Raw genomic sequence first — 26,822 nt, forward strand, 5'->3', positions numbered from 1 at the left:
GCGCGCCTCACGCCGGGCTCGGGTGACGTACCGAGCGAGCACGGCTCTCGTTTCCGGCCGGGGAGAGCTCGGGTGACGTACCGAGCGAGCACGGCTCTCGTTTCCGGCCGGGGAGGGTTTGGGTGACTTACCGAGCGAGAACGGCTCTCGTTTCCGGCCGGGGAGGGTTTGGGTGACGTACCGAGCGAGCAGGGCTCTCGTTTCCGGCCGGGGAGGGTTTGGGTGACGTACCGAGCGAGCACGGCTCTCGTTTCCGGCCGGGGGAGGGGTTAGGGGCCGCACGGCAAGTTGGGGAGTTTTGTTCCCTTCTGCGGCGTTGAAATGGCTGGAAAACCTCTGAGAGTGTGAGGCGGGGGCGCGGCGCTGCTGTCGCGCTGCGGGGGGAGCGGGCGCGTGTCTGCCAGGCGCCGCGGCGGGGCCGGACTCGGGGGGTCTCTGGGCCTGTGGGGCCCCTGCTCCCAGCCCGGCGCCGGGCCCTCGATCGAGCTGCAGCGTCGCCGCTGGGGCCGGGCCTGTCTGGGCGGGACGGGGGCGAGCTGGGCCGTGGCTCGGGCCCCGCTTGTGCTGCCTGCTGCCGAGCCGCGCGGCCCGGTCTTCGCGCGCTGTGACGCGTTTTCTTCTCACTCGAGTGGCTGAGGCCGCGGGCTGGAGGGCTGAGAGCTGGCCCGCGCGCTGCAGGGGCTTTAATGGAAATCGTGTTGCGATTTCCACCGTGCTCCTCTAGGGTAATAACTAGAGTGGTGGTGACCTCTGTCAAGAGCTAAAGTTGTCTGAGTGCTTCCAATCTTAACCCTGATTTTGGTATCTGAAAAGCTCGTTCAGTGTTTTGTTTTTTAATAGCTCTTAGAAAATTGCAGTGTGCATTGCTAATGTAATTTTACTGTTTTTAGGGCTGTTAGGTTCTTAGCTCTGGATCAAGCCTGAAGGTGTTTTAAGGGCTCCATAGCTCGTGGTGGAAATGGTGTGCAGAAGTGGTATCTCACACTTTTTTCTATTTTTTAAAATAAGACTAAAAATGTAGGACATTTCAGAAAAAAATGGTAAAGAGAGCATTAGTATTCCATGGTTTAAACAAATAAAAGTCAATAAATGCTTGCTTTAGCTGCCCATGCAATCCTAACTCAGCCTTTTGTGTGTGCATTTCATTACAAGTTTTAATTACATGGTCTTATGTATCATGTAGTACAATATAAAATACTGTAGAAAAATACTATCAGTTATGGAGAGATGTGCATAAGGCAGCACTTGTTTTTTCCCAGTCCTTAGAGGTTGCAGGCCATCTGTCTCCTGGTAAGTCCTAAAACACATTTTCCCAGAACAGGAATCTGAGTTAAACAGTATTTAGACAGTAGTTATATTTTAGGCAGGATTTTCCACAACCTCATGGGTGAAGTGTGTGTATGAATCCTTGGCTGTAAGAAAGATAGGGTCCCAATTTTTCATGTTACCAATTCAAAAATTAAAGATACACAAACTCATTATGGGTGTTGTCATGTCCTTATTTCTCTCCCTAGACTGGCCTGTGGGGATGTTGAAGGAAAATTTGATATGTTGTTCAATAGAGTGCAAGCTGTTCAGAAGAAAAGTGGAGAATTTGATGTAAGATTTATATTTCTGCTTCTGCACCGTGGTCTGTTAGATTAGAAGTGTTTCATTGTATAATGCCTCCCACTGGCAAGTGAAAAAAATTGACCTATGGTAATGTTAAATGAAGTCAAATGCTCATTGTTAGACTCCTCTAAATGTTATGTGAAAAGAATATTTGTACATAATGTGAATTAGAAGCACAGTGTTAAGTATTTACATAGTGCTTTGCATCTTTAAAACATTGAACAAATACTAATACTCACAACATCTCTTTAAAGTTGGTACCACAGATAAGTCTTCTTATCCTTATATTTACAGGTGGGAAACTGAAGCAAAGAGATGCAGTGACTTGCTCAAAGTGTCTCACTGAGGGTATGTCTACACTACGGAGACTATCCCAGCATAGCTATGGCACTGTTGCTATGCTGGCATAACCCTGTAGTATAGACATAGCCTATGCTGGCGAAAGGGTATTTCCTTTGTTGTAAGAAAACTACCTCCCCAAGCAACATCTACACCGGGGATTAGGTAGGCATAGCTATGGCACTCAGGGGATAGGGGTGGATTTTTTACACCCCTGAGTGACATAGGTATGTCAACCTAAATTTTAAGTGTAGACCAGGCCTCAATGAGTGGCAGAGCCAGAAATAGAACCAGGAATTCTGGCTTTTAGCCCCATGCTCATTGTACATTAATCAAAATGTAGAACTTGGATTATTTTACCAAAATTGATTTTTGATTTCTGACTGAAAATTGATACAAAGATACCAGGGAAACTATTTTTCTTAAAACCTAGACATTTCTGAGTTTTTAAAAAATTCTCTGAATTGAAGAGGGTGAAAGCAAGCTGGTCTTTACTGGAAAACATTTTATAAGTTACATTTGTTATTTAAAAAAGTGAGCTAACTGACAAGTGGTGGTACCTGCAGCATTATAGCCGTGTTGGTCCCAGGATGTTAGAGAGAGAAGGTAGGTGAGGTAATATCTTTTATTGGACCAACTTCTGTTGGTGAGAGAAACAAGCTTTCAAGCTTACACAGACCCTTTCTTCAGGCCTGGGAAACTTAGGCCAGGTGTTCACTACGTACTTACTTAGGTATAACTGTGTTGCTCAGGGTGTGAAAAATCCACATCACTGAGCAACTTAGTTATACCGACCTTAAACCCCGTGTAGACCGTGCTGTGTTGGTGGGAGAGCTTCCACCAACATAGCTGTCAACTCTCGCAGAGGTGGAATTATTAAGCTGACAGGAGAGTTGTCTGCCATGGACTTAGAGCATCTTCACCAGAGGTTTGTAGAGTAGACCTGCCCTTATTCAGTGTGTCACATCTAAATACAAGGTGTGACAGATTGAATGATCCCTTCAAATATATGTTAACTACTTACGTTAAACAAAGTGAAGTGGCCAGTGAACTCCTCTCCAGTCATAGGAAAGGATGGAGAAGCAGCTGAGGGAGAAGTTGTTAGTGCGTTATTGATTGTTGTAATAAGCCACGAATCTAGTGTCTAGCAAAGTTATGAATTTACGCTTTCAGGTTTGTCTTTTGAAAGTGTCGTGGAGTTTTCCTATGAGATTGAGGACTGATAGGTCAGATATGGAGTGATTGCTCTGTGAAAAGTGTTCACCCACTGGTGATATGGTGATTTCGTTTTTCATCGTTTTTCTGTGAGTTCATTCAAGAGCATCGTGATGATCTGGTTTCATCTACATAGTTGTTACTGGAGCATTTAATACACTGGATGAGGTCCGCCACATGTTGTGATAATCATGTATAGGACCCATGGATCTTGAAAGATGTGTTGTGGGTGGGTATTGATCATTGTAGCAGTGGAGATATGTCTGCATGTTTTGCATCTTCTGTTCTGGCAGGGTCTGGTGCTGCTTCGAGTTGAGGTGTCCTGGTCTATGAGGAGCTTGCTTCTGACGATGCGCTTGGAGAGACTGGGGGGTTATCTGAAGGCCAGAAGTCAGGAAAGACTTTTCACAATGGGGTCCCCATTCTATATGGGTTGTGCTTGTTTGATGATACTCTGTATAGGTAGCAGTGTGGGGTGATAGGTGACAACTAGGAGTGTTTAGTTGGTGTGGGTTTACTTCTGTACTGAAGCAGGTTTTCTTGAGGTATTTGGGTGACTCGTTCCATTATGTGATCTACTTCTCTGATGGAGTGTCCTTGTTTGGTGAAGGTGGTTTTAAGTGTATGATAGTGTTTATTCTGGACTTTCTCTTCGGAGAGTATTCTGTCGTATCTGAGTGCCTGGTTGTAGATAACAGATGTCTTGGTGTGTTTGTGATGGCTACAGGATCTGTGAAGGTAGGTGTGCTGATCCCTGGGTTTCTTGTATATAGTCTGTAGGGGTTCATTGCTGAAGCTGCTTGTGGTGTCTAGGAAGTTCATGCTACTGTGGGAGTTCTCCAGAGAGTTTAACGGTGGTTGTTGAAGTTGTGATGGAAATCTGAGAAAGTTTAAGCTGCCTCTGCCAATGCATCTGATCCTTGGCTGCATTTTTGCCTCCCACAGCTTTTGCTAGTTTTGCTTTGGAGAGTGGAAAGTTGAAACCAGAGGATTGAAGTCAGGCGCTTAAGACGTATGCCTTTAGTTGACTGCAGTTAAGTTGCTGGACAAGAGACGAAAGCTGCCTTTTCCTATCTCTCTTGCTGTTCTTTTCACTCTTCTTTTATGTGAATGTCTTGGGGAAACACAGTATGAGATTTTAAAAGAACCTGAGAGCTCAGACTGATGCTGTTATAATGGAGTCTAAGGTGTTTTAAAACCCTTAATTAGTGTTATAACAGTAAACTGTTAAATGTGGTCTGGAGTTCAGGTAGAATAGGTTCTGGCCTTTTTTTCTGTTGTAACAACCACCATTAAAATACACCAGGAAAACTGTTGAAAAAATGATAGTAGATCCTGAGGTCCCAGCAGGTGGTGGTAGCTCTGATGGTGAAGCTCCCTCTGTCCCTCCCCTGCAAACTGTCCAGGCTGCAAGCTCAAGCCAGTAGCCAAGTGATATTGCCCCTCCAGAAAAGGAATGCCTTGCCCCCATCAAAATGAACCAAACAAATACACTTCTGGTGGATTGCAGTTATCAGCACTTCATGGTGTCCTAGCAACTCTTAATTTTTTGTTATAACAACTTTATGCACTCTCCAGGAGTCTTTTGAGACTCCTTATCACAGTTCGATTAAACACACTCAGTTTGTACCACTCTCTTTGATTCTAACTTTCACTTAATTTCATGTAACAGGTCATGGCAAAGTTCTGTAACCTTTCTCCCACTCTGTGCATCTTGTGATATTGGTCTCTGCACATCATGACTTAAAAGGATGCTTGCAACAATGGTGGGATGCTATTGGAGAGGTTGCTAGGAAGTGTTTTCTCCTGGAAAAGACTTTGTACATAGAGAAGGAATAAGGGAGTTTCTCACAATGAAGATGTACTTGATCTTGTAATTTCAGCTGTTTTTCCCTGGATTTTTTTTGTGTGTGTGTGCGCTTAATAACTGCTAAGGAATTTCTCGTTTTACATACATCAAATGAAACTAAATCTCAGACAAAAAACCACTGAACCCAAATCACTGTTAATGCTGTGACAGTAAGAAAGTAATGAAAAGGACAGCCTAGGTATTTTTACATCGTAAACCTTTCCCCCTTCTTACAATGGTTCTCTTGTGTTTTTTTTTTTAATGATTTTAGCTGCTTTTGTGTGTTGGGAACTTCTTTGGCTCTACTCCAGAGACAGAGTGGGAGGAATACCGGACATGTGCCAAGAAAGGTAAGGAAAGGGCCTGTATATTAGATGACTATAACCCAGTGGGATGTGGCTGCATACGTGGCTTTGAATTTGATGAACAATATCTTCACCACACATCTCCTTCCTGTGTTGCTTTATTAAGTTTTTCAGTGTACGATCCTGAACTGAACAGAGGGATGGCTAGGGCAAGGGCTGTGGTGAGTGTCAGAGCCATTCAGCTATGTTTTATGGAAGCTGAAGGCAATGTGCTCAGCACTGCTTGCTGCTGCTGGTACAAAAAGGATCAGTGTGTGCCTTTTGGTGCCTGCTGCAAATGTCTGTGTGTATGGAAAGGGCTTGTAAGCTGTCTGTGGATTACAATGAGTAATATTATATTAACTAGGCCCTGCTGCTTAGCACTCAATGGAGTGTTAGGTCTGTATGATGTGCAGCTTGCTGCTATCTGTGTAATTTCTCCAGTAATGTACAATACTGGGTTGTCTCCTCTCTGCCATTGATCTGGGGGCAGCTCAAGCTGTTAATTATCAACTCATGTAGTTGATCACATCTATTCCCTGTTGCCCCATCTTTTCCCTCTCGAAGCTGCACCAGACAGCAACAGTGATCTGTCCTTTGAAAATTAATGAACAAGCAGTGAAAAGAATTAGTGTTAAAGCCCTTTCCTCTTGGCCTTCCAATCTTGAGATGTGTTCATTGGGGTATTTCACTTGCACAGGTTTCTGTCATGGCCAGGAGTGCATAATAAAGGGCCAAGAGCACTTTGAATGCTCTGTGCCCAGAACAGAGGCACAAGAGGATTCTGTTTCCATGCAGCTGTTCTACCAAGATATTTCGAAGTATGCCTTGTGACTTACTGAGCATGGGCTTCTCTTTGAGCCTCTCATTAATCCAGCATAGACCCCTTCTCCACCTGTGTAGGAGAAATTATCCATTCCCTTATTCCCCGGTCTCTCTCCCTGCTCCTCTCAGGTCCCATCACCACATTTATGAGAGAAGCTTATCTGTGAAAATCTGTAAAGCTGCCACCTTACCTTGTTTTTTCTTCGAGTATGTCTGTACTTCAGGCTGGGGGTGCAATTCCCAGCTTGTAGACACAATCTGCATTAGCTCTGATTAAGCAAGCTCACTAAAAATATAGATGATGTAATGTGATTAGCAGGAGGGGCTATGTACCTGCCTGAGACGTTGGGCACCAGGGTGTATTGATTTAAAATCACCAATTTTTTGTCAGCAAACAGGAAATCTTGATTTAAATCATGGATTTTAATGGTGTTTTACATTTGTACTTTTTAGTTATTTTCCAAAAGAAACATTGATTCCCAGTGGTTGGTAACTATTAAAACATGTTGACTTTCAACTAAGTATAGCCTATTGTGATGGGTTCCCCCCCAGGATGCTACTTGGAACTGGGATACCACTGAGCCTGCCTGTCCCACTAGCCTGGGTTCCCTTTACTCTGTACTGCTGTGACAGGCTCTCAAGCTCCCTTCAAGCACACACGCAGGTAGAGACATACCCAGCTGCAGCTATATTCACACAGATACTGAGGCCAGCTCTGCATGGGAGAACTCAGCTAAGGAATTGCCCAGCACACCAGTGCACAACCCCTCTGGAGTGTAAACCCCAAACTGTATTGTCTTGTGCTGCACAGAGAACTATACAGCGGAAGCTCATAAAATTCACCCTCTCCCTCAATGTGGAGAGAGATGTGCAACATATGCTACCTATAGAGGTAGCCAGCCAGTCAGGCAGCGGCACAGGAGCCAGCACACAGAGCTGTAAACAGGGGAGTCTGTGGGGAAGACTAAGAGCCAGGCAGAGGAGCAGACGGGCTAGTGAAGGGAGTCTGGGGTGGTCTGGCCGTGTTGTGGTGCCTGTTGGGGGTTGTTTATGCTGTGGGTGGGGGTTTTGGTTTGTTTTGTTTTTCCCAGACTGACAGGACTTAGGTGAGAAGGCGATGACAGACACAGAGGCAGCAGTGGTAGTGACCCAAGTAGTGGAAGACACTATGAAGATGACTGGATGTAGAAGCAGTGGCATGTACATGATCCTAGAGGGGGTACCTGTAAAGAATTTCGTCTGCATGAAGTGTCGCCTGGTAGAGCTGGTGGAAGAGAAGATCCTTGGATTGGAGATGCAGGTGGAGACTCTAGTCGAGTTTAGAAGGGGGTTCGAGCGGATAATGGAGCAAAGACATGAGGAGGCTGAAGGGAAAAGCTCAGACTTGCAGATGGAAGCAGGACCGAAGAACTCTGAGGGGAAGCTGCTGGGTGAGGAAAGTGGACAGTGGAAGCATGTGACTAGGAGAACCAGGCAGAGGAAAAGACAGGGCAGTGAAGGAGAAATAGAGCTCAGGAACAGGTTTGCAGAGTTGGAAAACGAAGAAGGGGCACAGCAGGTGATCAGTGAAGGTGAGAGGGCAAGGAAAAAGAGAAGACCAGCTAGTCCTATTGGAAGAGGGCAAGAGTCAATGGAGATAACACCAAAGATGAGCCCCAGGAGGATATGGGATAGGTTGTAGAGGATTTCAAGGGACGACAGGAATCGTGGCCAGATGGAACAGGGGATAGACTGGAGAATCGCACCATCGCCAGGAAAAGGCAGGTCTACGTGATTGGGGACTCATTACTGTGCAGAATAGACCGGCCTGTAACAAGCGCTGATCCAGAGGTCAGAAGGGTGTGCTGTCTACCGGGTGCTAAGATACGGGATGTGGACCTGAGGCTGAAGAGGATCCTAACAGGAGCGGGAAAGAATCCATTGATTATCCTTCATGTGGGAACAAATGATACGGTTAGATTCTTGCTGGAACGTATCAAGGGAGATTATGCCAGGCTGGGGAAGACGCTAAAGGAAATCGAGGCTCAGGTGATCTTCTGTGGGATTCTGCCTGTTCCTAGAGAAGGGCAACAAAGGTGTGACAAGATTATGATGCTCAACAGATGACTCAGGCAGTGGTGCTATAAGGAGGGCTTTGAGATGTATGGCCACTGGGAAGCATTCTTGGACAGAGGACTGTTCTCTCGGGATGGACTTCACCTGAGTAAGGAGGGAAATAGACTTCTAGGATGGAGGATGGCACAACTGATCAAGAGCTTTAAACTAGGAGTTCGGGGGAGATGGTTGGGAGATGTTCAGGTTATCTCCACGCCAGTTATTCTCTTTGAGAGGGAAGAAAATGAAGTAAGAAAGGATATACAGCCGTGGGTAGGAGAATGGACATAAGGAGGAAGGGCAGTGTACATACCAATCTAATAGGTAATATTGGCGGTAGAATGTCTGTGCCCAATTGGGTAAAGAATGTGAGCAAACGGCAAAAATTAAGATGTTTGTACACTAATGCGAGGAGCCTAGGTAATAAAATGGAGGAACTAGAGCTACTGGTGCAGGAAGTGAAACCAGATATTGTAGGGATATCAAAAACATGGTGGAATAGTAGTCATGACTTGACTACGGGTATTGAAGGGGTATGTGCTGTTTAGGAAAGACCGAAATAAAGGTAAAGGTGGTGGAGTAGCATTGTATATCAACGATGAGGTAGACTGTAAATAAATAAGAAGTGATGGAATGGATAAGACTGAGTCTGTCTGGGCAAAAATCACATTGGGGAAGAAAGCTACTAGAGCCTGCCCTGGGATAGTGCTTGGGGTGTGCTATAGACCGCCAGGATCCAATGTGGATATGGATAGAGACCTCTTTAAAGTCTCCCATGATCGCACAATTGCCATTAGTATTTACTTCTTTAAAAACATTAACTTCCCAGATATAGACTGGAGGACGAGTGCTAGTAATAATAATAGGGCTCAGATTTTCCTGGATGCGATAGCTGATGGATTCCTTCACCAAGTAGTTGCTGAACCAACAAGAGGGGATGCCATTTTTTGATTTGGTTTTGGTGAGCAGTGAGGACCTCATAGAAGAAATGATTGTAGGGGGACAACCTTGATTCCAGCGATCATGAGCTAATTCAGTTCAAACTAAATGGAAGAATAAAGAAAAATATATCTGTGTCTAGGGTTTTTTATTTCAAAAAGGCTAACTTTAAAAAATTAAGGAAATTAGTTAGGGAAGTGGATTGGATTGAAAAACTTGTGGATCTAAAGGCGGAGGAGGCCTGGAATTACTTCAAGTCAAAGTTGCAGAAACTATCAGAAGCCTGCATCCCAAGAAAGGGGAAAAAATTCATAGGCAGGAGTTGTAGACCAAGCTGGATGAGCAAGCATCTCAGAGAGGTGATTAAGAAAAAGCAGAAAGCCTACAAGGAGTGGAATATGGGAGGGATTAGCAAGGAAAGCTATCTTACTGAGGTCAGAACATGTAGGGATAAAGTGAGAGAGGCCAAAAGCCATGTAGAGTTGGACCTTGCAAAGGGAATTAAAAGCAATAGTAAAAGGTTCTATAGCCATATAAATAAGAAAACAAAGAAAGACGTGGGACCGCTGAAGACTGAGGATGGAGTGGAGGTTAAGGATAATCTAGGCATGGCCCAATATCTAAACAAATACTTTGCCTCAGTCTTTAACGAGGCTAATGAGGAGCTTAGGGATAATGGTAGGATGACAAATGGGAATGAGGAAATGGAGGTAGATATTACCACATCTGAGGTAGAAACCGAACTCGAACAGTTTAATGGGACTAAATCGGGGGGCCCGGATAATCTTCATCCAAGAATATTAATGGAACTGGCACAAGAAATTGCAAGCCCGTTAGCAAGAATTTTTAATGAATCTGTAAACTCAGGGGTTGTACCGTATGACTGGAGAATTGCTAACATAGTTCCTATTTTTAAGAAAAGTAAAAAAAGCGGTCCGGGTAACTACAGGCCTGTTAGTTTGACATCTGTAGTATGCAAGGTCTTGGAAAAAATTTTGAAGGAGAAAGTAGTTAAGGACATTGAGGTCAATGGTAAATGGGACAAAATACAACATGACTTTACAAAAGGTAGACCGTGTCAGACCAACCTGATCTCTTTCTTTGAGAAGGTAACAGATTTGTTAGACAAAAAGAGAACGCAATAGATCGATTTCAGTAAGGCATTTGATACGGTTCCACATGGAGAATTATTAGCTAAATTGGAAAAGATGGGGTTCAATATGAAAATTGAAAGGTGGATAATGAACTTTTTATTACTGACCTTGGCAGAAAAAGTGGGAATGTGCTAATGAAGTTTGCGAATGACAAAAAGCTGGGCAGTATTGCCAATACAGAGAAGGACCGGGATATCATACAGGAAGGTCTGGATGACCTTGTAAACTGGAATAATAGTAATAGGATGAAATTTAATAGTGAAAAGTGCAAGGTCATGCATTTAGTGATTAATAACAAGAATTTCCGTTATAAACTGGGGATGCATTACTTGGAAGTAACAGAGGAGGAGAAGGACCTCGGAGTATTGGTCGATCACAGGATGACTATGAGCTGCCAATGTGATATGGCTGTCAAAAAAGCTAATGCGGTCTTGGGATGCATCAGGTGAGGTATTTCCAGTAGAGATAAGGAGGTGTTAGTACCTTTATACAAGGCACTGGTGAGACCTCAACTGGAATACTGTGTGCAGTTCTGGTCTCCCATTTTTAAGAAGGATGAATTCAAACTGGAACAGGTACAGAGAAGGGCTACTAGGATGATCCGAGGAATGGAAAACCTGTCTTATGAAAGGAGACTCAAGGAGTTTGGCTTGTTTAGCCTAACTAAAAGAAGGTTGAGGGGAGATATGATTGCTATCTATAAATATATCAGAGGGATAAATACCATGGAGGGAGAAGAATTATTTAAACTCAGTACCAATCTGGACACAAGAACAAATGGATATAAACTGGCCATCAGGAAGTTTAGACTTGATATTAGACGAAGGTTTCTAACCATCAGAGGAGTGAAGTTCTGGAACAGCCTTCCAAGGGAAGCAGTGGGGGCAAACGACATATCTGGCTTCAAGACAAAGCTTGATAGGTTTATGGAGAAGGTGATATGATGGGATAGCCTAATTTTGGCAATTAATTGGTCTGTGACTACTAGCAGTAGATATGCCCAATGGCCTGTGATGGATGTTAGATGGGGTGGGATCTGAGTTACTACAGAGAATTCTTTCCTGGGTGTCTGGCTGGTGAGTCTTGCCCGCATGCTTAGGGTTTAGCTGAACCACCATATTTGGGGTCGGGAAGAAATTTCCCCCCAGGGCAGATTGGCAGAGGCCCTGGGGGGTTTTCGCCTTCCTCTGCAGCATGGGGCATGGGTCACTTGCTGGAGGATTCTCTGCACCTTGAAGTCTTTAAACCACGATTTGAGGACTTCAGTAGCTCAGACATACATTAGGGGTTTTTTACAGGAGTTGGTGGGTGAGATTCCATGACCTGCGTTGAGCAGGAGGTCAGACTAGATGGTCATAATGGTCCCTTCTGACCTTAAAGTCTATGATTCTATGATTAACAGCTTTCCGCCCCAAATATGAGTTCCACACTGGTTTAAGAGACAAAACAAATTTACTAACTACAAAAGATAGACTTTAAGTGATTAGAAGTGATAGCAAACAGATCGAAGCAGATTACCTTAGTAAATTAACAAAAACCGCAAACTGAGTTTAACACATTAGATAGGTAGGATATAAATTAGCAAATTTTCACCCTGAGTGATAAACAGACTGGCAGATTCTTAAGGTACAAGTTGCCTTGGCTTTCCCGGGTTTTCACACACAGGCTAAAAATCCTTCTAGCTTGGGACCATCACTTCCCACAGTTCAGTCTTTGTTCCTCAGGTGTTTCCGGGTGTGTGGTTGCGGGGAGAGTGAGGTCCCCCAGTGATGTCATTTACCCCCTTTTATATCTTCTTCCCACTTCCTGGAAAGCTCTCTTGCTGTGACCTGGGTCAAACAGTTTCCATTGTGTAGTGCTATCTCTTGAGAGGTTTCTATTGTACACAGTTCCTAGGGTAATCCGTGTGCTTGTGTGCATTTCCTCAATAAGCCATTAACATTGTTTGGCCTTTTTACTGTCGTATCTGAAAGGCTGCTTGTTGGTGTTTTCAACCTCATGACATGTTCCAGTAACACATACTAGCCAAACGTAATAACTTCACATACGACGATAGCACACACAATCCAATGAGATTACTGTCTAGCAGATCAAGACTTTTAGAATGACACCTCCCAAGGCATACTTTGTATAAGGCATATCCTCATTACATGGCAGTGGTGAATAGTGGGGTGTCACACCTATGCAATTGTATAGCCTAACTTACATTTATTCAAGTTTTTACATTTCTTTTGTTTGTTTTGTTAGAAGATGGTGATTTTTTTTAACTTGTGATTTGTCAATCTCTGTGTGGATTGAAATTCAGATTAAATTAGAAATTCACAAAAACTGCATATTTTTTTTATTAAATAAAACTACCTGAAACTTGCTGAATATGTACAAAAATTGTCAGAACATGTTTTGCATTCAAAACTGATTATACAAAGGAAGAATTATAAGTAGTTATTGAATGGAACTGATTATTTCTGGTCAGTTTGTCCTTCAAGATTTTGGAACTGGTAGTTCTCATCCTCTCACATCTACGTAGTTTTTATTAATAGATTGGAAGAGGGGAAACAAGCTTTTCTGCTTTTTCATCTCCCAGTAGGTTTCATTGAACTTGTCATTGAATTGAGCTATTTGAATGAACTGAAATGAAGAAAATATTCTCTCTGCACCTGCAGAAGAGGCTACTGTTGTGAGAAGCTGATTTAGCATTTTAGCAAACTCTAGTTCCAGGTGCTTAGCCAGTGACTCCCACCAGTTCAGTGGTTTAATGTTCTTTATAATTTGGGGGAAATTATGCACTGCTTATTTTTGGTATTTAATTTAAATTATTTTAACAGATTGATAAATTTTGACCTTAACATAGGCTGTCAATTTCAGATTTAATTTTAATCTGATTTAAATAAAATTCAGTTTATTTTTTTAAAGTGGCTATCCACCTTGTTATGCATGTACAGTATAAGCTTTTTTATGCAGGATGTTGCAGGAATGGGGCATGCCAGTAAGTGAAAAATGCCAGTTAACTAAGGGGGAGGGAGTTTGGGTGTGGGAGAGGGCTCAGGGCAGGAGGTTGGGCAGGAGTTTCAGGGTGCTGCATCCGGGGGGGAGGGGCAGGGGCGACCTGTCCGGGGTGCTCCTCGGCGGAGGCGCGGCAGATGGCTCTGTGTGCTGCCCCCGCCCCAAGTGCTGGCTCCGCTGCTCCTATTGGCTGAGACAGCTGAGAGTTTTTTGCCTTCCAGCTAAACTTTGTTCTGTTGTTACCTCATTTCCTTGATCCAGCCCCACTCTGTTCTGCTTCATCTCTCTGTCCTGTCTAGTGTGTAAGTTGTAGTCTCTGGAGTAGGAACTCTCTTCTTAAGGCTTGTACAGGCAAGTAACAATCACAAAGGGGTTTGTTCTTGATTGGATTTCCTGGGTGCTTCCATAATATATTGATCATTTTTTCTAAGCAGGGAAAGATGGTGAGTGACCCTTTTCACATCAAACCTTGCTAAAGAGGTTAGCAGCAGTATTGGAAGAGCTTGAGTCTTCACCATTCACATGTTATGGAGAGATTAAACTCAGTCTTCTGAGGGCAGGGAGATCTCAGCAGAGGAACCTCAGATCTGGACTGACTTACCCCCATTCACTCTTAGACCTGGCCAACACACACAGTTGTGTGGATATAAGTAAAGGTGTCATTTTATTTTCATTAGGTGAAGTGACGCAACTTTGTTCACTCTGGACACTTACAGTGGTTTAAACCTGGTTTATCTGTTTAGCTTATGGCGGTACATTTTTATAGGTGAAAGCTAAACTGATGAGTCCACACACAAATTGCACTGTTTTTAACTAAACAAATGTAAGTGAAACTGGTGCAAGTTGTGTGTATAGGCAAGCTTTTAGTTCTTCAGGGCCAAAGCTTAATGAGCTCCTAGGTGTCATGCAAGTCTTGATTATTTACACTGGCTTTTCTTGATGGGGGAGATTACAGTTGATGGGGGAAGGGATTTGAGAATCATTTAATCTTGTTGGCAGTATCCGTGAAAATGTTCTTAATGGACACAGTCAACTTGAAATCTACCCCATTTAAAAAAAAAAATCTGTACTTAAATATACTCTACTAGTATGTACTATAATGTTCAATTTAGGTGTTTGCTTTTTTGTTTGTTTTTTTAACTGGTGATTAATAAATTTCAGTGAAACGGGCAGGACCTAATAAACTCAATTTCTGGGTCCAAAACTATCGTACATTTCCTCTGTAGTGAGTCTTTACTTCATAATAGTAAATACAGAATTGAATAAATGTCACAGTTCTGAAACAAGTGAACTAATTGTGTGTGTTTCTTCTCCAGCTCCTATTCCAACGTATGTCTTGGGTGCCAATAACCCGGAAACGGTACATTATTTTCCAGATGTCAATGGCTGTGAACTAGCCGAGAACATTACATACTTAGGTAATGGTATAGATTTTATTTCTGTGTTGTGAATCCGATGTGCTCTTTATGGGAGTATTAAAATGTTGCTGTAGTGGTGCCTTAATTTAGGTTGTGATGGCCCTTTCATTCCAAACTTCACTTGTTCATTTCTTCACTTGTTGATACCTTCCTTCAGAAATCATTTCAGCGAATCTCTCGTACTGAGTCTCAGGCCCAAGATGAATTGTTTTTGAAACCTTAGTAAAATCTATTCTGCTTTTTTTTTAGATGAGCAACATAAAAAGACATCTTTTGTACTTTTACAACATTTTCAACTTTTTATGAGCTCAACAGAGCTGTTTGGGTTGTCAACCTGAGCTTGTTGGGCAAGTTTCAATGAAGTCGTCAACTTTGGGGAAAAAATTGTTGGGAAACAAGTTAATGGCAAAAGAACAGTATGCATTGCATTTATGCAGTATGAATTCTCCTTCCTAATTCAGCTGTGCATTTATTGTGTGTTCATGCAACAGAACTGTGCAAGAGTTAGTCTACCTCAGCTAGCATGAATCCAGCTAGTGTGAACTACAACACCTGTGAAGACAATGCAGCATAGACTTCAGAGTGGGCTAGCAGTCAGGCTACTCACCTCGGGCCAAACTGGGCTTGTACTGTCTGTACTGGAGCTTGCCCTGCACTGTTTTCACTGCTGTTGTTACCCAGGCTAGCTGGATTCAAGCTAGTTCAGGTAGGCTAGTCCATATACAGAAGATAAGAATGGCCATACTGGGTAATACTGTGGCCAGTGCCAGATGCTTTAGAGGGAATGAACAGACCAGGACAATTATTGAGTGATCTATCCACCGTTGTCCAGTTCAAGCATCTACCAGTCAGAGGCTTAGAGATACCCAGAACATGGGGTTGCGTCCCTGATCGTCTTGGCTAATAGCCATTGGCGGATTTATCATCCGTGAATTTACCTAATTCTTTTTTGAACCGAGTTATACTTTTGGCTTTCTCAACATCCTCTGACCCCTGTTCTTGTGTTATGTGAAGGTGTCATAAATATAAAGGGAAGGGTAAGCCCCTTTAAAATCCCTCCTGGCCAGAGGAAAAATCCTCTCACCTGTAAAGGGTTAAGAAGCTAAAGGTAACCTCGCTGGCACCTGACCAAAATGACCAATGAGGAGACAAGATACTTTCAAAAGCTGGGAGGAGGGAGAGAAACAAAGGGTCTGTGTCTGTCTGTATGCCGCTTTTGCCGGGTATAGAACAGGAATGGAGTCTTAGAACTTTAGTAAGTAATCTAGCTAGGTACGTGTTAGATTATGATTTCTTTAAATGGCTGAGAAAGAACTGTGCTGAATAGAATGACTATTCCTGTCTGTGTGTCTTTTTTGTAACTTAAGGTTTTGCCTAGAGGGATTCTCTATGTTTTGAATCTAATTACCCTGTAAGGTATCTACCATCCTGATCTTACAGAGGTGATTTCTTTACTTCTATTAAAAGTCTTCTTGTAAGAAAACTGAATGCTTTTTCATTGTTCTTAGATCCAAGGGTTTGGGTCTGTAGTCACCTATGCAAATTGGTGAGGATTTTTACCAAACCTTCCCCAGGAAGTGGGGTGCAAGGGTTGGGAGGATTTTGGGGGGGAAAGACGTGTCCAAACTACGTTTCCCAGTAAACCCAGTTAGAGTTTGGCGGTGGCCGTGGAGATCCAGGGACAAAGGATAAAATTAATTTGTACCTTGGGGAAGTTTTAACCTAAGCTGGTGAAAGTAAGCTTAGGAGGTTTTCATGCAGGTCCCCACATCTGTACCCTAGAGTTCAGAGTGGGGGAGGAACCTTGACATGGTGGCAGAGTGGTGGGATTAACCTGAAATCATTTTGAGATCAATTTGAGATTTTTTTGAACTAGAAATAGATTTTAAAAAGGAAAAAAAATTTTTTTCCTTTGGGGCTGCTGGAAAGGAGGTCCAACTGAAAGCAGCTAGTTTTTTCTCTGCTTTGGGGCCAGAGCAGAGACAAAAGGGGATTATCTTTGTGAATTGCAGGTTTTCTTTGCCTGGAGGCAGGGTACTTAACTCCTGCAGGGAAATTCACAGTCTTCCAAACCAGAGATTTTTTTTCCCCTAAAAGTAAATTGGCCGGGGGGGGGGGGGCGTGTTCTACCCATTTGCCTGGAGACAAAAGTGGTAAGTTGTTTTTTTTTTTAGGATTTTGATTTTTTTTTTGTTTTACAAGGAGCACAAGTTTGAAAAGGAATTTTTTTCCTTTGGGCTGCTGGTAAGCAGGTTTCCAAGTAGTTGGAGGTTTTTTGCTTTGATTTGGGGCCAGAGCAGAGACAAAGGGAATTGTCTTTTTCTGTAGGCTGACAATCACTATCAGAGAATAGGTATCCTATTCTAGCACAGCAAAATTTTACAGGCAAGTTTTGTTTGTTTATTTCTAAACCTCAGGTGTAAACTTAGTTAAAAACAGAGAGGTTAGGATGACAAAATCCACGGCTCAACAAAAGCTGGACTTAGCCAGATTTCAGGCTGAGGAAAAATAAAAGGAACATGAAAGATAGATAGAACTCCTGCGGCTGGAGAAGGAGGTACAGGACGCTGCCCACAAGAGGGAAATGGAGGCAAGGAAGCATGTGGAGGAGGAGAAGGAAAAAGAGAGGAAGCATGTGGAGGAGGAGGAGGAGGAGGAGAAGGAAAAAGAGAGGAAGCATGCACTGGAGATGGAGAAGGTAAAGGCTCAGCAGAATATACCAACAAACCCTAGCAATCCTTCTCCAGGTACCACTCCCCATCCCAGAAAGTTCCCCACCTACAAGGCAGGCGATGATACTGAGGCCTTCTTAGAAAACTTCGAAAGGGCCTGCCTTGGGTACAGCATCTCTACCGACCAATACATGGTAGAGCTGAGGCCGCAGCTCAGTGGACCCTTAGCTGAGGTGGCAGCTGAAATGCCTAAAGAACACATGAACAAGTGTGAACTGTTTAAATCCAAGGCGAGAGTCAGAATGGGGCTAACACCCGAGCATTCTCGTCGGAGGTTCAGAGCCCTAAGGCGGAAACCAGACGTGTCATTTACCCAACATGCCTGCCACATTGTGAAACATTGGGATGTCTGGATATCAGGAGCCAGTGTTGAATCTCCAGTAAATTTGCCCTTCCTAATGCAAATGGAACAATTCTTAGAGGGTGTTCCTGAGGAAATAGAAAGATACATTCTAGATGGGAAGCCCAAAACTGTAATCGAGGCAGGAGAGATTGGAGCCAGATGGGTGGAGGTGGCAGAGAAGAAGAAAACTGGTCGCAGTTGGAGCGGAGACCAGAAGGGACAACCCCAGACCACACCCTATTACCGGGGGCCGCCTAAAGCCCCACCTACCTCCCAAAGAACCCTCCAGACCCCTTATCGTCCCACCACCCCATTCTGCAGCAACCCACCTTGCCCCAGTGACCCGTCAGCTGGACGATGTTTTAAATGTAACGAGCTGGGACATGTAAAGGCCAACTGCCCCAAGAACCCCAATAGATTACAGTTCATTGCACCGGAATCACATCAGAGGTCCGCAGGCCCAGATACCTCCCAGATACCCTTGGAGCGGAGGGAAACTGTGAGTGTGGGCGGGAAGAAGGTCACCGTGTGGAGGGACACCGGAGCACAAGTGTCAGCTATCCATGCTTCCTTAGTGGACCCCAATTTAATCAACCCAGAGATCCAAGTGACGATTCAACCCTTCAAGTCCAACTCTTTCGATTTGCCTACAGCCAAGTTGTCTGTCCAGTACCAGGGCTGGTCAGGAACGTGGACTTTTGCAGTCTATGATGATTATCCCATCCCCATGCTGTTGGGGGAAGACTTGGCCAATCATGTGAAGCGGGCCAAGAGGGTGGGAATGGTCACCCGCAGCCAGGCTAAACAAGCCATGAGGCCTAGCTCTGTTCCGGAAACTTCTATCAGGACCCGGTCAGAGGTGATGGACCCGGACCCCAGGCTAATGTCTGCAACAGCAGTAGTGGATCCAGTCCCAGAGACCCAGACGGAACCAGTCCCAGAACCGGAACCAGTCGAACAACCCACACCAGACCCATTGCCAGCACTGAATCCAGTACTTCCATCCTCAACACCAGAGGGCCCCACCGAACCTGAACCGGCAGCAGCCCATAACGCTACACAAGAGGCTCAGCCGGAGCCTGAACCCCAACAGAGTGCACCAGCGGAGAGCGGTTCACAGTCCACGGAAACAGCCCCATCCCCTACATCGCTTCCAGAGGGACCAAGCATAGGTCCACAATCCAATGAGGAACTGATGTCTCCAGCATCAAGGGAACAGTTCCAGACCGAACAGGAAGCAGATGAAAGTCTCCAGAGAGCTTGGACGGCGGCACGGAGCAACCCACCGCCTCTCAGCTCTTCTAATCGATCCAGGTTTGTTGTAGAAAGAGGACTTTTAGACAAGGAAACTCTTTCTGGTGGACACCAGGAAGACTGGCATCCTCAGAGACAGTGGGTAGTTCCAACTAAATACCAGGCCAAGCTCTTGAGCTTAGCCCACGATCACCCTAGTGGCCATGCTGGGGTGAACAGGACCAAAGACCGTTTGTGGGGGGGTCATTCCACTGGGAGGGAATGGGCAAGGATGTTTCTACCTATGTCCAGTCTTGTGAGGTGTGCCAAAGAGTGGGAAAACCCCAAGACCAGGTCAAAGCCCCTTTCCAGCCACTCCCCATCATTGAAGTTCCATTTCAGCGAGTAGCTGTGGATATTCTGGGTCCTTTTCCGAAAAAGACACCCAGAGGAAAGCAGTACATACTGACTTTCATGGATTTTTGCCACCCGATGGCCGGAAGCAGTAGCTCTAAGCAACACCAGGGCTAAAAGTGTGTGCCAAGCGCTAGCAGACATTTTTGCCAGGGTAGGTTGGCCCTCCGACATCCTCACAGATGCAGGAACTAATTTCCTGGCAGGAACTATGGAAAGCCTTTGGGAAGCTCATGGGGTAAATCACTTGGTTGCCACTCCTTACCACCATCAAACAAATGGCCTGGTGGAGAAGTTTAATGGAACTTTGGGGGCCATGATACGTAAATTCGTAAATGAGCACTCCAGTGATTGGGACCTAGTGTTGCAGCAGTTGCTCTTTGCCTACAGAGCTGTACCACACCCCAGTTTAGGGTTTTCCCCATTTGAACTTGTATATGGCCGTGAGGTTAAGGGGCCATTACAGTTGGTGAAGCAGCAATGGGAGGGATATACACCTTCTCCAGGAACTAACATTCTGGACTTTGTAACCAACCTACAAAACACCCTCCGAACCTCTTTAGTCCTTGCTAAAGAAAACTTATAAGATGCTCAAAAAGAGCAAAAAGCCTGGTATGATAAACATGTCAGAGAGCGTTCCTTCAAAGTAGGGGACCAGGTCATGGTCTTAAAGGCGCTCCAAGCCCATAAAATGGAAGCATCGTGGGAAGGGCCATTCACGGTCCAAGAGCACCTGGGAGCTGTTAATTATCTCATAGCATTCCCCACCTCCAACCAAAAGCCTAAGGTATACCATATTAATTCTCTAAAGCCCTCTTATTCCAGAGAATTAAAGTTTGTCAGTTTACAGCCCAGGGAGGAGAGGACGCTGAGTGGCCTGAAGGTGTCTACTACGAAGGGAAAAGTGCTGGTGGCGTGGAAGAGGTGAACTCTCCATGACCCTTGGGCATATGCAGCGACAGCAGATCCAGGAGCTGTGCACTAGCTACGTGCCAACGTTCTCAGCCACCCCAGGACTGACTGAACGGGCATACCACTCCATTGACACAGGTAATGCTCACCCAATTAAAGTCCAGCCTTACCGGGTGTCTCCTCAAGCTAAAACTGCTATAGAAGGGGAGATCCAGGATATGTTACAGATGGGTGTAATCCGCCCCTCTGGAAGTGCATGGGCATCTCCAGTGGTTCTAGTTCCCAAACCAGATGGGGAAATACTTTTTTGCGTGGACTACCGTAAGCTAAATGCTGTAACTCGCCCAGACAACTATCCAATGCCACGCACAGATGAACTATTAGAGAAACTGGGACGGGCCGAGTTCATCTCTACCTTGGACTTAACCAAGGGGTACTGGCAGGTACTGCTAGATGAATCTGCCAAGGAAAGGTCAGCCTTCACCACGCATCTCGGGCTGTATGAATTTAATGTACTCCCTTTCGGGCTGCGAAATGCAACCGCCACCTTCCAAAGACTTGTAGATGGTCTCCTAGCGGGATTAGGAGAATATGCAGTCGCCTACCTTGATGATGTGGCCATATTTTCGGATTCCTGGGCAGAACACCTGGAACATCTACAAAAAGTCCTTGAGCGCATAAGGGAGGCAGGACTAACTGTTAAGGCTAAGAAGTGTCAAATAGGCCTAAACAGAGTGACTTACCTTGGACACCAGGTGGGTCAAGGAACTATCAGCCCTCTACAGGCCAAAGTGGATGCTATCCAAAAGTGGCCTGTCCCAAAGTCAAAGAAACAGGTTCAATCCTTCTTAGGCTTGGCCGGTTATTACAGACGATTTGTATCGCAATACAGCCAAATCGCTGCCCCACTGATAGACCTAACCAAAAAGAAACAGCCAAATGCCGTTCAGTGGACCGAAAAGTGTCAGAAGGCCTTTAACAAGCTTAAAGCGACACTCATGTCTGACCCTGTACTAAGGGCCCCAGACTTTGACAAACCGTTCCTAGTAACCACAGATGCGTCCGAGCGTGGTGTGGGAGCAGTTTTAATGCAGAAAGGACCTGATCAAGAATACCACCCTGTAGTGTTTCTCAGCAAAAAACTGTCTGAGAGGGAAAGCAACTGGTCAGTCAGTGAAAAAGAATATTACGCCATTGTCTACGCTCTGGAAAAGCTATGCCCATATGTTTGGGGACGGCGTTTCCACCTGCAAACCGACCATGCTGCACTACATTGGCTTCATACCACCATGGGAAATAACAAAAAACTTCTTCGGTGGAGTTTAGCTCTCCAAGATTTTGATTTTGACATCCAACACATCTCAGGAGCTTCTAACAAAGTGGCTGATGCACTCTCCCGTGAAAGTTTCCCAGAATCAACTGGTTAAAATCGTCCTTGAGATGTGGAAAATATTGTTAGTCTTTATGTACTTGGTAGTATATTTAGAGGTGCATGTGTCTTATTAACTCTGTTTTTCCTAGAGCTCCAGGAAGAAATCAGAGCCAGCGTTTCACCCTAGCTGAGATTTGGGGGGCGTGTCATAAATATAAAGGGAAGGGTAAGCCCCTTTAAAATCCCTCCTGGCCAGAGGAAAAATCCTCTCACCTGTAAAGGGTTAAGAAGCTAAAGGTAACATCGCTGGCACCTGACCAAAATGACCAATGAGGAGACAAGTTACTTTCAAAAGCTGGGAGGAGGGAGAGAAACAAAGGGTCTGTGTCTGTCTGTATGCTGCTTTTGCCGGGGATAGAACAGGAATGGAGTTTTAGAACTTTAGTAAGTAATCTAGCTAGGTACGTGTTAGATTATGATTTCTTTAAATGGCTGAGAAAGAACTGTGCTGAATAGAATGACTATTCCTGTCTGTGTGTCTTTTTTGTAACTTAAGGTTTTGCCTAGAGGGATTCTCTATGTTTTGAATCTAATTACCCTGTAAGGTATCTACCATCCTGATCTTACAGAGGTGATTTCTTTACTTCTATTAAAAGTCTTCTTGTAAGAAAACTGAATGCTTTTTCATTGTTCTTAGATCCAAGGGTTTGGGTCTGTAGTCACCTATGCAAATTGGTGAGGATTTTTACCAAACCTTCCCCAGGAAGTGGGGTGCAAGGGTTGGGAGGATTTTGGGGGGGAAAGACGTGTCCAAACTACGTTTCCCAGTAAACCCAGTTAGAGTTTGGCGGTGGCCGTGGAGATCCAGGGACAAAGGATAAAATTAATTTGTACCTTGGGGAAGTTTTAACCTAAGCTGGTGAAAGTAAGCTTAGGAGGTTTTCATGCAGGTCCCCACATCCTGTACCCTAGAGTTCAGAGTGGGGAAGGAACCTTGACAGAAGGGTAAATAACATTTCCTTTTTCACTTTCTCCGCACCACTCATGATTTAATAAACCTCTATAATATCACCCCTTAGTTGTCTCTTTTCCAATCTGAACAATACCAGTTTTTTTAATCTCTGCTTATATGGAACCCGTTCCACACCCTTAATCATTCTTGTTCCTTTTCTATGTACCGTTTCCAATTCTAATATATATTTTTTGAGAGGGGACAACCAGAACTGTATGCAGTATTCAGGGTATGGGCGTTCCATGGCTTTATATAGTGGTGGTATGACATTTTCTGTCTCTTATCTATCCATTTCCTAATGTTTCCAAACATTCTGTTAGCTTTTTTTTAACTGAGGCTGCGCATTGAGCAAATGTTTTCAGAGAACTATGCACAGTGACTCCAATATCTCTTTCCTGAGGGGTAACAGCTAATTTATACCCCATCATTTTGTTTGCATAGTTGGGATTATGTTTTCCAAAGTGCATTAGTTTGCATTTATCAACACTGAAGTTCATCTGCCATTTTGTTGCCCAGTCACCTAGTCTTATGTGATCCCTTTGTAATTCTTCACTGTCTGCTTTGGACCTGATTACCTTGGGTAATTTTGTATCTTCTGCAAACTTTGCCACCTTATGTTTACCTCTTGTTCCAGAACATTTATGAATATGTTGAACAGCACTGGTCTCAGTACAGACCCTTGGGAACCCCTCTATTTATCTCTTGCCACTGTGAAAACTGATTATTGCTACCCTTTTGTTTGCTGTCTTTTAACCAATCCAGGAGAGGACCTTCCTTCTTATCCCAAGACTGCTTACTTTGCTTATGAGCCTTTGTTGAGAATCTTGTCAAAGACTTTTTCTAAGCCAAGTATACTATATCCACTGGATTACCTTTCTCCACATGTTTGACCCCCTCAAACAATTCTAATAGATTGGTGAGGCATGATTTTCCTTTACAAAAGCTGTGTTGACTTTCCCCAGCAAATCATGTTTATCTGTGTGACTGATATTTCTGTTGTTTTAGTATGGTTTCAATCAATTTGCCCAGTACTGAAGTTAGGCTTACCGGTCTATGTAACTGCAAGGATCCACCTCTGGAGCCTTTTAAAAACAGTTGGCATTACATTAGCTACTCTCCAGTCATCTTGTACAGAGGATGATTTAAGCAATAGGTTACATACCAAAGCTAATATTGTAGTTCTACAATTTCATATTTGAGTTTCTTCAGAACTCTTGGGTGAATACCTTTTGGTCCTGGTGACTTATTACTGCCGAATTTATCATTCGTTCCAAAACCTCTTGGATCAGATCCCATGTGCTTCTTAGGACTGTATCATGAATTGCCTCTCCCCTTGTGGGTTCCAGAACTAGCTGCTCCAAGAAGCAGTCATTGATGGTGTCTAGAAATTTTATCTCTGCATCCCATCCTAAGCTGACATATACTACATGGGTATGGGGGTTGTTGGAATCCCTCATTGTTATTGTGTTTTCTATTTTTGTCACCTCTTTAATCCCCCTGAGCATTTTAAATGGGAAGGGTTTCTAGTCATTGAGCCAAATCCTGGAGTCCTGACTGCAATTAATGCATTACCAGAGCCAGTCAGTTTCCTCATAAAGACTGAATAAATAAGCAAGGACTGCAAAACTTGGCCTCCTGTTAGCATGACGCATTTTAGTAGTTTCTTACAATACTTAATTTCATTTGTGTTTTACTACAGGTCGTAAGGGTATTTTCAGTGGCACCTCAGGATTGCAGATTGCCTACCTGAGTGGTACAGAATCCCTGAGTGAGCCAGCTCCTGCCTACAGTTTCAGCTTCAAGGATGTGTCAGAACTGAAAATATCTTTATTATCTACTCCAAAATTCAAAGGTGTTGATATCTTGCTGACATCCCCCTGGTCCAGAGGTGTAGGGAATTTTGGAAATAAACCTGTAAGTATTCAAATTCAGTTGAAATGGGTTAAATGTGAAGTTAACTAATACTCTGACTTCCACTCACTGTAGCTGTTTGTAGACTGAAAAAAAAACAACTTTAAAAATGGTTTGTCTGACTGGTTTCTGTTCTTAGGATGCTTATCTTGGCTCTTGAATTGGGTAAGTAGGGCCCATAGTGTGTTCTTGAGTTCAGACAATAAGCTGTCCATCTTTCCCGTGAACTGATTGTTTTCCACACTAGGATTGTTTGTGGTACAAATTTGAGCCATTTTTAATTCCAATTAATCCTTTGAATCTTTTACTAGCTGACTTGCAGATCTTGTAATTGCTTTACTTTCATGTGTCTGAAATATGCTGAATAATCTGATTTCACCCACAGGCCTCTTTCAGACTCCTTGTAACAGCAGCTTACCTTTCCCTAGTGATGAGGCACATCTGCTACCTCAGTTTCTCCACTATCAGTGGTCTTCTATGGGCAACATTGCTGTGGTGCTCTTGACCCCCTGGTTAAAAGTTAGTCTCTTTTCTTGGGACAGCCAAAAGTCCAACTAAACAAATAAGACCTTCCAGCCCTCTCTGGGCTCTGAATAGTTCTTTGCCTCCTCCAAGAGCTCAATAGTCCCTTATCCTTCTTAGGGCACTTTTGACTTTTTGTCGTCAGTGCAGGAGTATATACCCACCACCCACAGGTAGGACTCTTCTGCTCTGGGTTGTGGCCCTAACCACCTGCTTCACTTTCCCTCAGCCGTTTCCTGCATGACCTGTTGTTTGTCAGTCTGCTGCCTCTGGAGAGTCTCACTCTGCTCTCTCTCAGCACCTCCTGCTCCCATGGTCTCTTCTCTGCTGTGTGGAGGTCAGTGGAGTCTCTGTTGGTCCTTTCCCAGGCCCCACTTCCTGGAGAACCAGCTAGCATAGTGCTGCTCCTGCTAGCTTTCTTTTCGCTGAGCACAAGCTGCCTTTTATAAGTCCCAGCAGGCCTGGCTGTCAATCACATGGTCTCTGGACACTGTCCAATGATCTGGGTGGTAAACTAGGCACAGGTGAGGCTGGACACAAAGACTCTTAAAGGGCTAGCTCACCCTGTGATACTACTGAAGTTTATATACCTCTTACCCTGAGTAAAGGTCATTAATTGTCACTCAACACGTTTTTCCTGCCCTACTGACTTTTCTGTTACATGTCTGTAGTCAATGCAGGAAGCATCCACTATAGAGTTGAGTTCCAACTTCCAGTCAAGCTCCCATTTTCAGTTGCTGTTGTTGTTTTCAAACACATTTTGGTGGGGGAAATTTCATGGTTGGTGTTGGATAAAGAATGGGTGTGGTGATGGAGGCTATTGGAAGTGGGGGACGAACATTTGAGCAAAAGTGTTCAGATTTGTATTAAGTGAACATGGGGAAAATAATTTCTCCCATATGTTCTAAACACAGATTTTTCTCTCTGAACACTTAGTCTAAAACCAGAAACTTTGTACTTGTTCTATTTGGAGGTCTCGTTTATATTAACAAAGTAACGAAGGTTTGAAGAAATAGTTTGATTTACTATTTTTAAAAGTTTGCATTTTTAATCTGTGGTCCCACAAATGGTTTGCTGGCAGAGAGTCCCAGCCTGACTTACCTAGATGGTTATTTGGGCTGATGCTTGTCGTAGTGATGGGGAGGGCATGGGGCGAGGGCATTTGTGGGGGCTGCGGAGCTCTCATGGATGAGGATAAGAAGGGGGAGCATAGATATTCCCCAGTCTCTTGTTTGTTCATGGAGGGTGTCCAATGGAGAACAGGGCTGAGTGGGGGAAGAGAGGAGGGGCTGGGGGGCAGCTAACTAGGGGGGATATGGAAGAGTGTGTGTATCTGGAGATTATATCTAGCCACTCACTGCCAGGGCTTCTGAGATCTGTGCCAGAGCTTTCCCTGTGTTTAAAAAGTACGATCTCTGGTAGCGGGAAGAGCTGGCTCAGTAGCTGAGCTTTTGAAGCCCCACTGCAAGCAATATCTATGGGAGAACTCTGGCTTGAACGTGCTGCTGTTCAGCAGAGGTACAAAGCACTAAATTTCTGAAATACACAGAACGAAGGAACTCTGTGCTGAACCATTTTTC

General features: G+C 44.2%; 1 protein-coding gene across 10 annotated transcripts in view; it reads left to right on the forward strand.

Annotated features, from left to right (window-relative positions):
• The first annotated feature begins 52 nt into the window (after positions 1-52).
• CWF19L1 (CWF19 like cell cycle control factor 1) overlaps positions 53-26,822 on the forward strand; it is a 67,517-nt gene continuing 40,747 nt past the window's right edge. For 3 of the 10 annotated variants that reach the window (XR_005222589.2, XM_037880123.2, XM_043531277.1), the window contains exons 1-5: positions 183-344; positions 1,515-1,599; positions 5,286-5,364; positions 14,690-14,791; positions 24,509-24,723. Coding sequence is in view for 7 of the 10 variants with exons in the window: in XM_037880123.2 (XP_037736051.1) it covers positions 322-344; positions 1,515-1,599; positions 5,286-5,364; positions 14,690-14,791; positions 24,509-24,723 (504 nt within the window). In the remaining 3 variants the exon portion in view is untranslated. Of the gene's footprint in view, positions 345-406; positions 726-782; positions 802-1,514; positions 1,600-5,285; positions 5,365-14,689; positions 14,792-24,508; positions 24,724-26,822 lie in introns of those variants that run through there. The other 7 variants (XM_007065454.4, XM_043531281.1, XM_043531278.1 and 4 more) reach the window with 7 other exon arrangements.

Source organism: Chelonia mydas, chromosome 17, assembly GCF_015237465.2.
Source record: "Chelonia mydas isolate rCheMyd1 chromosome 17, rCheMyd1.pri.v2, whole genome shotgun sequence".
Classification (NCBI taxonomy): Eukaryota; Metazoa; Chordata; order Testudines; family Cheloniidae; genus Chelonia; species Chelonia mydas.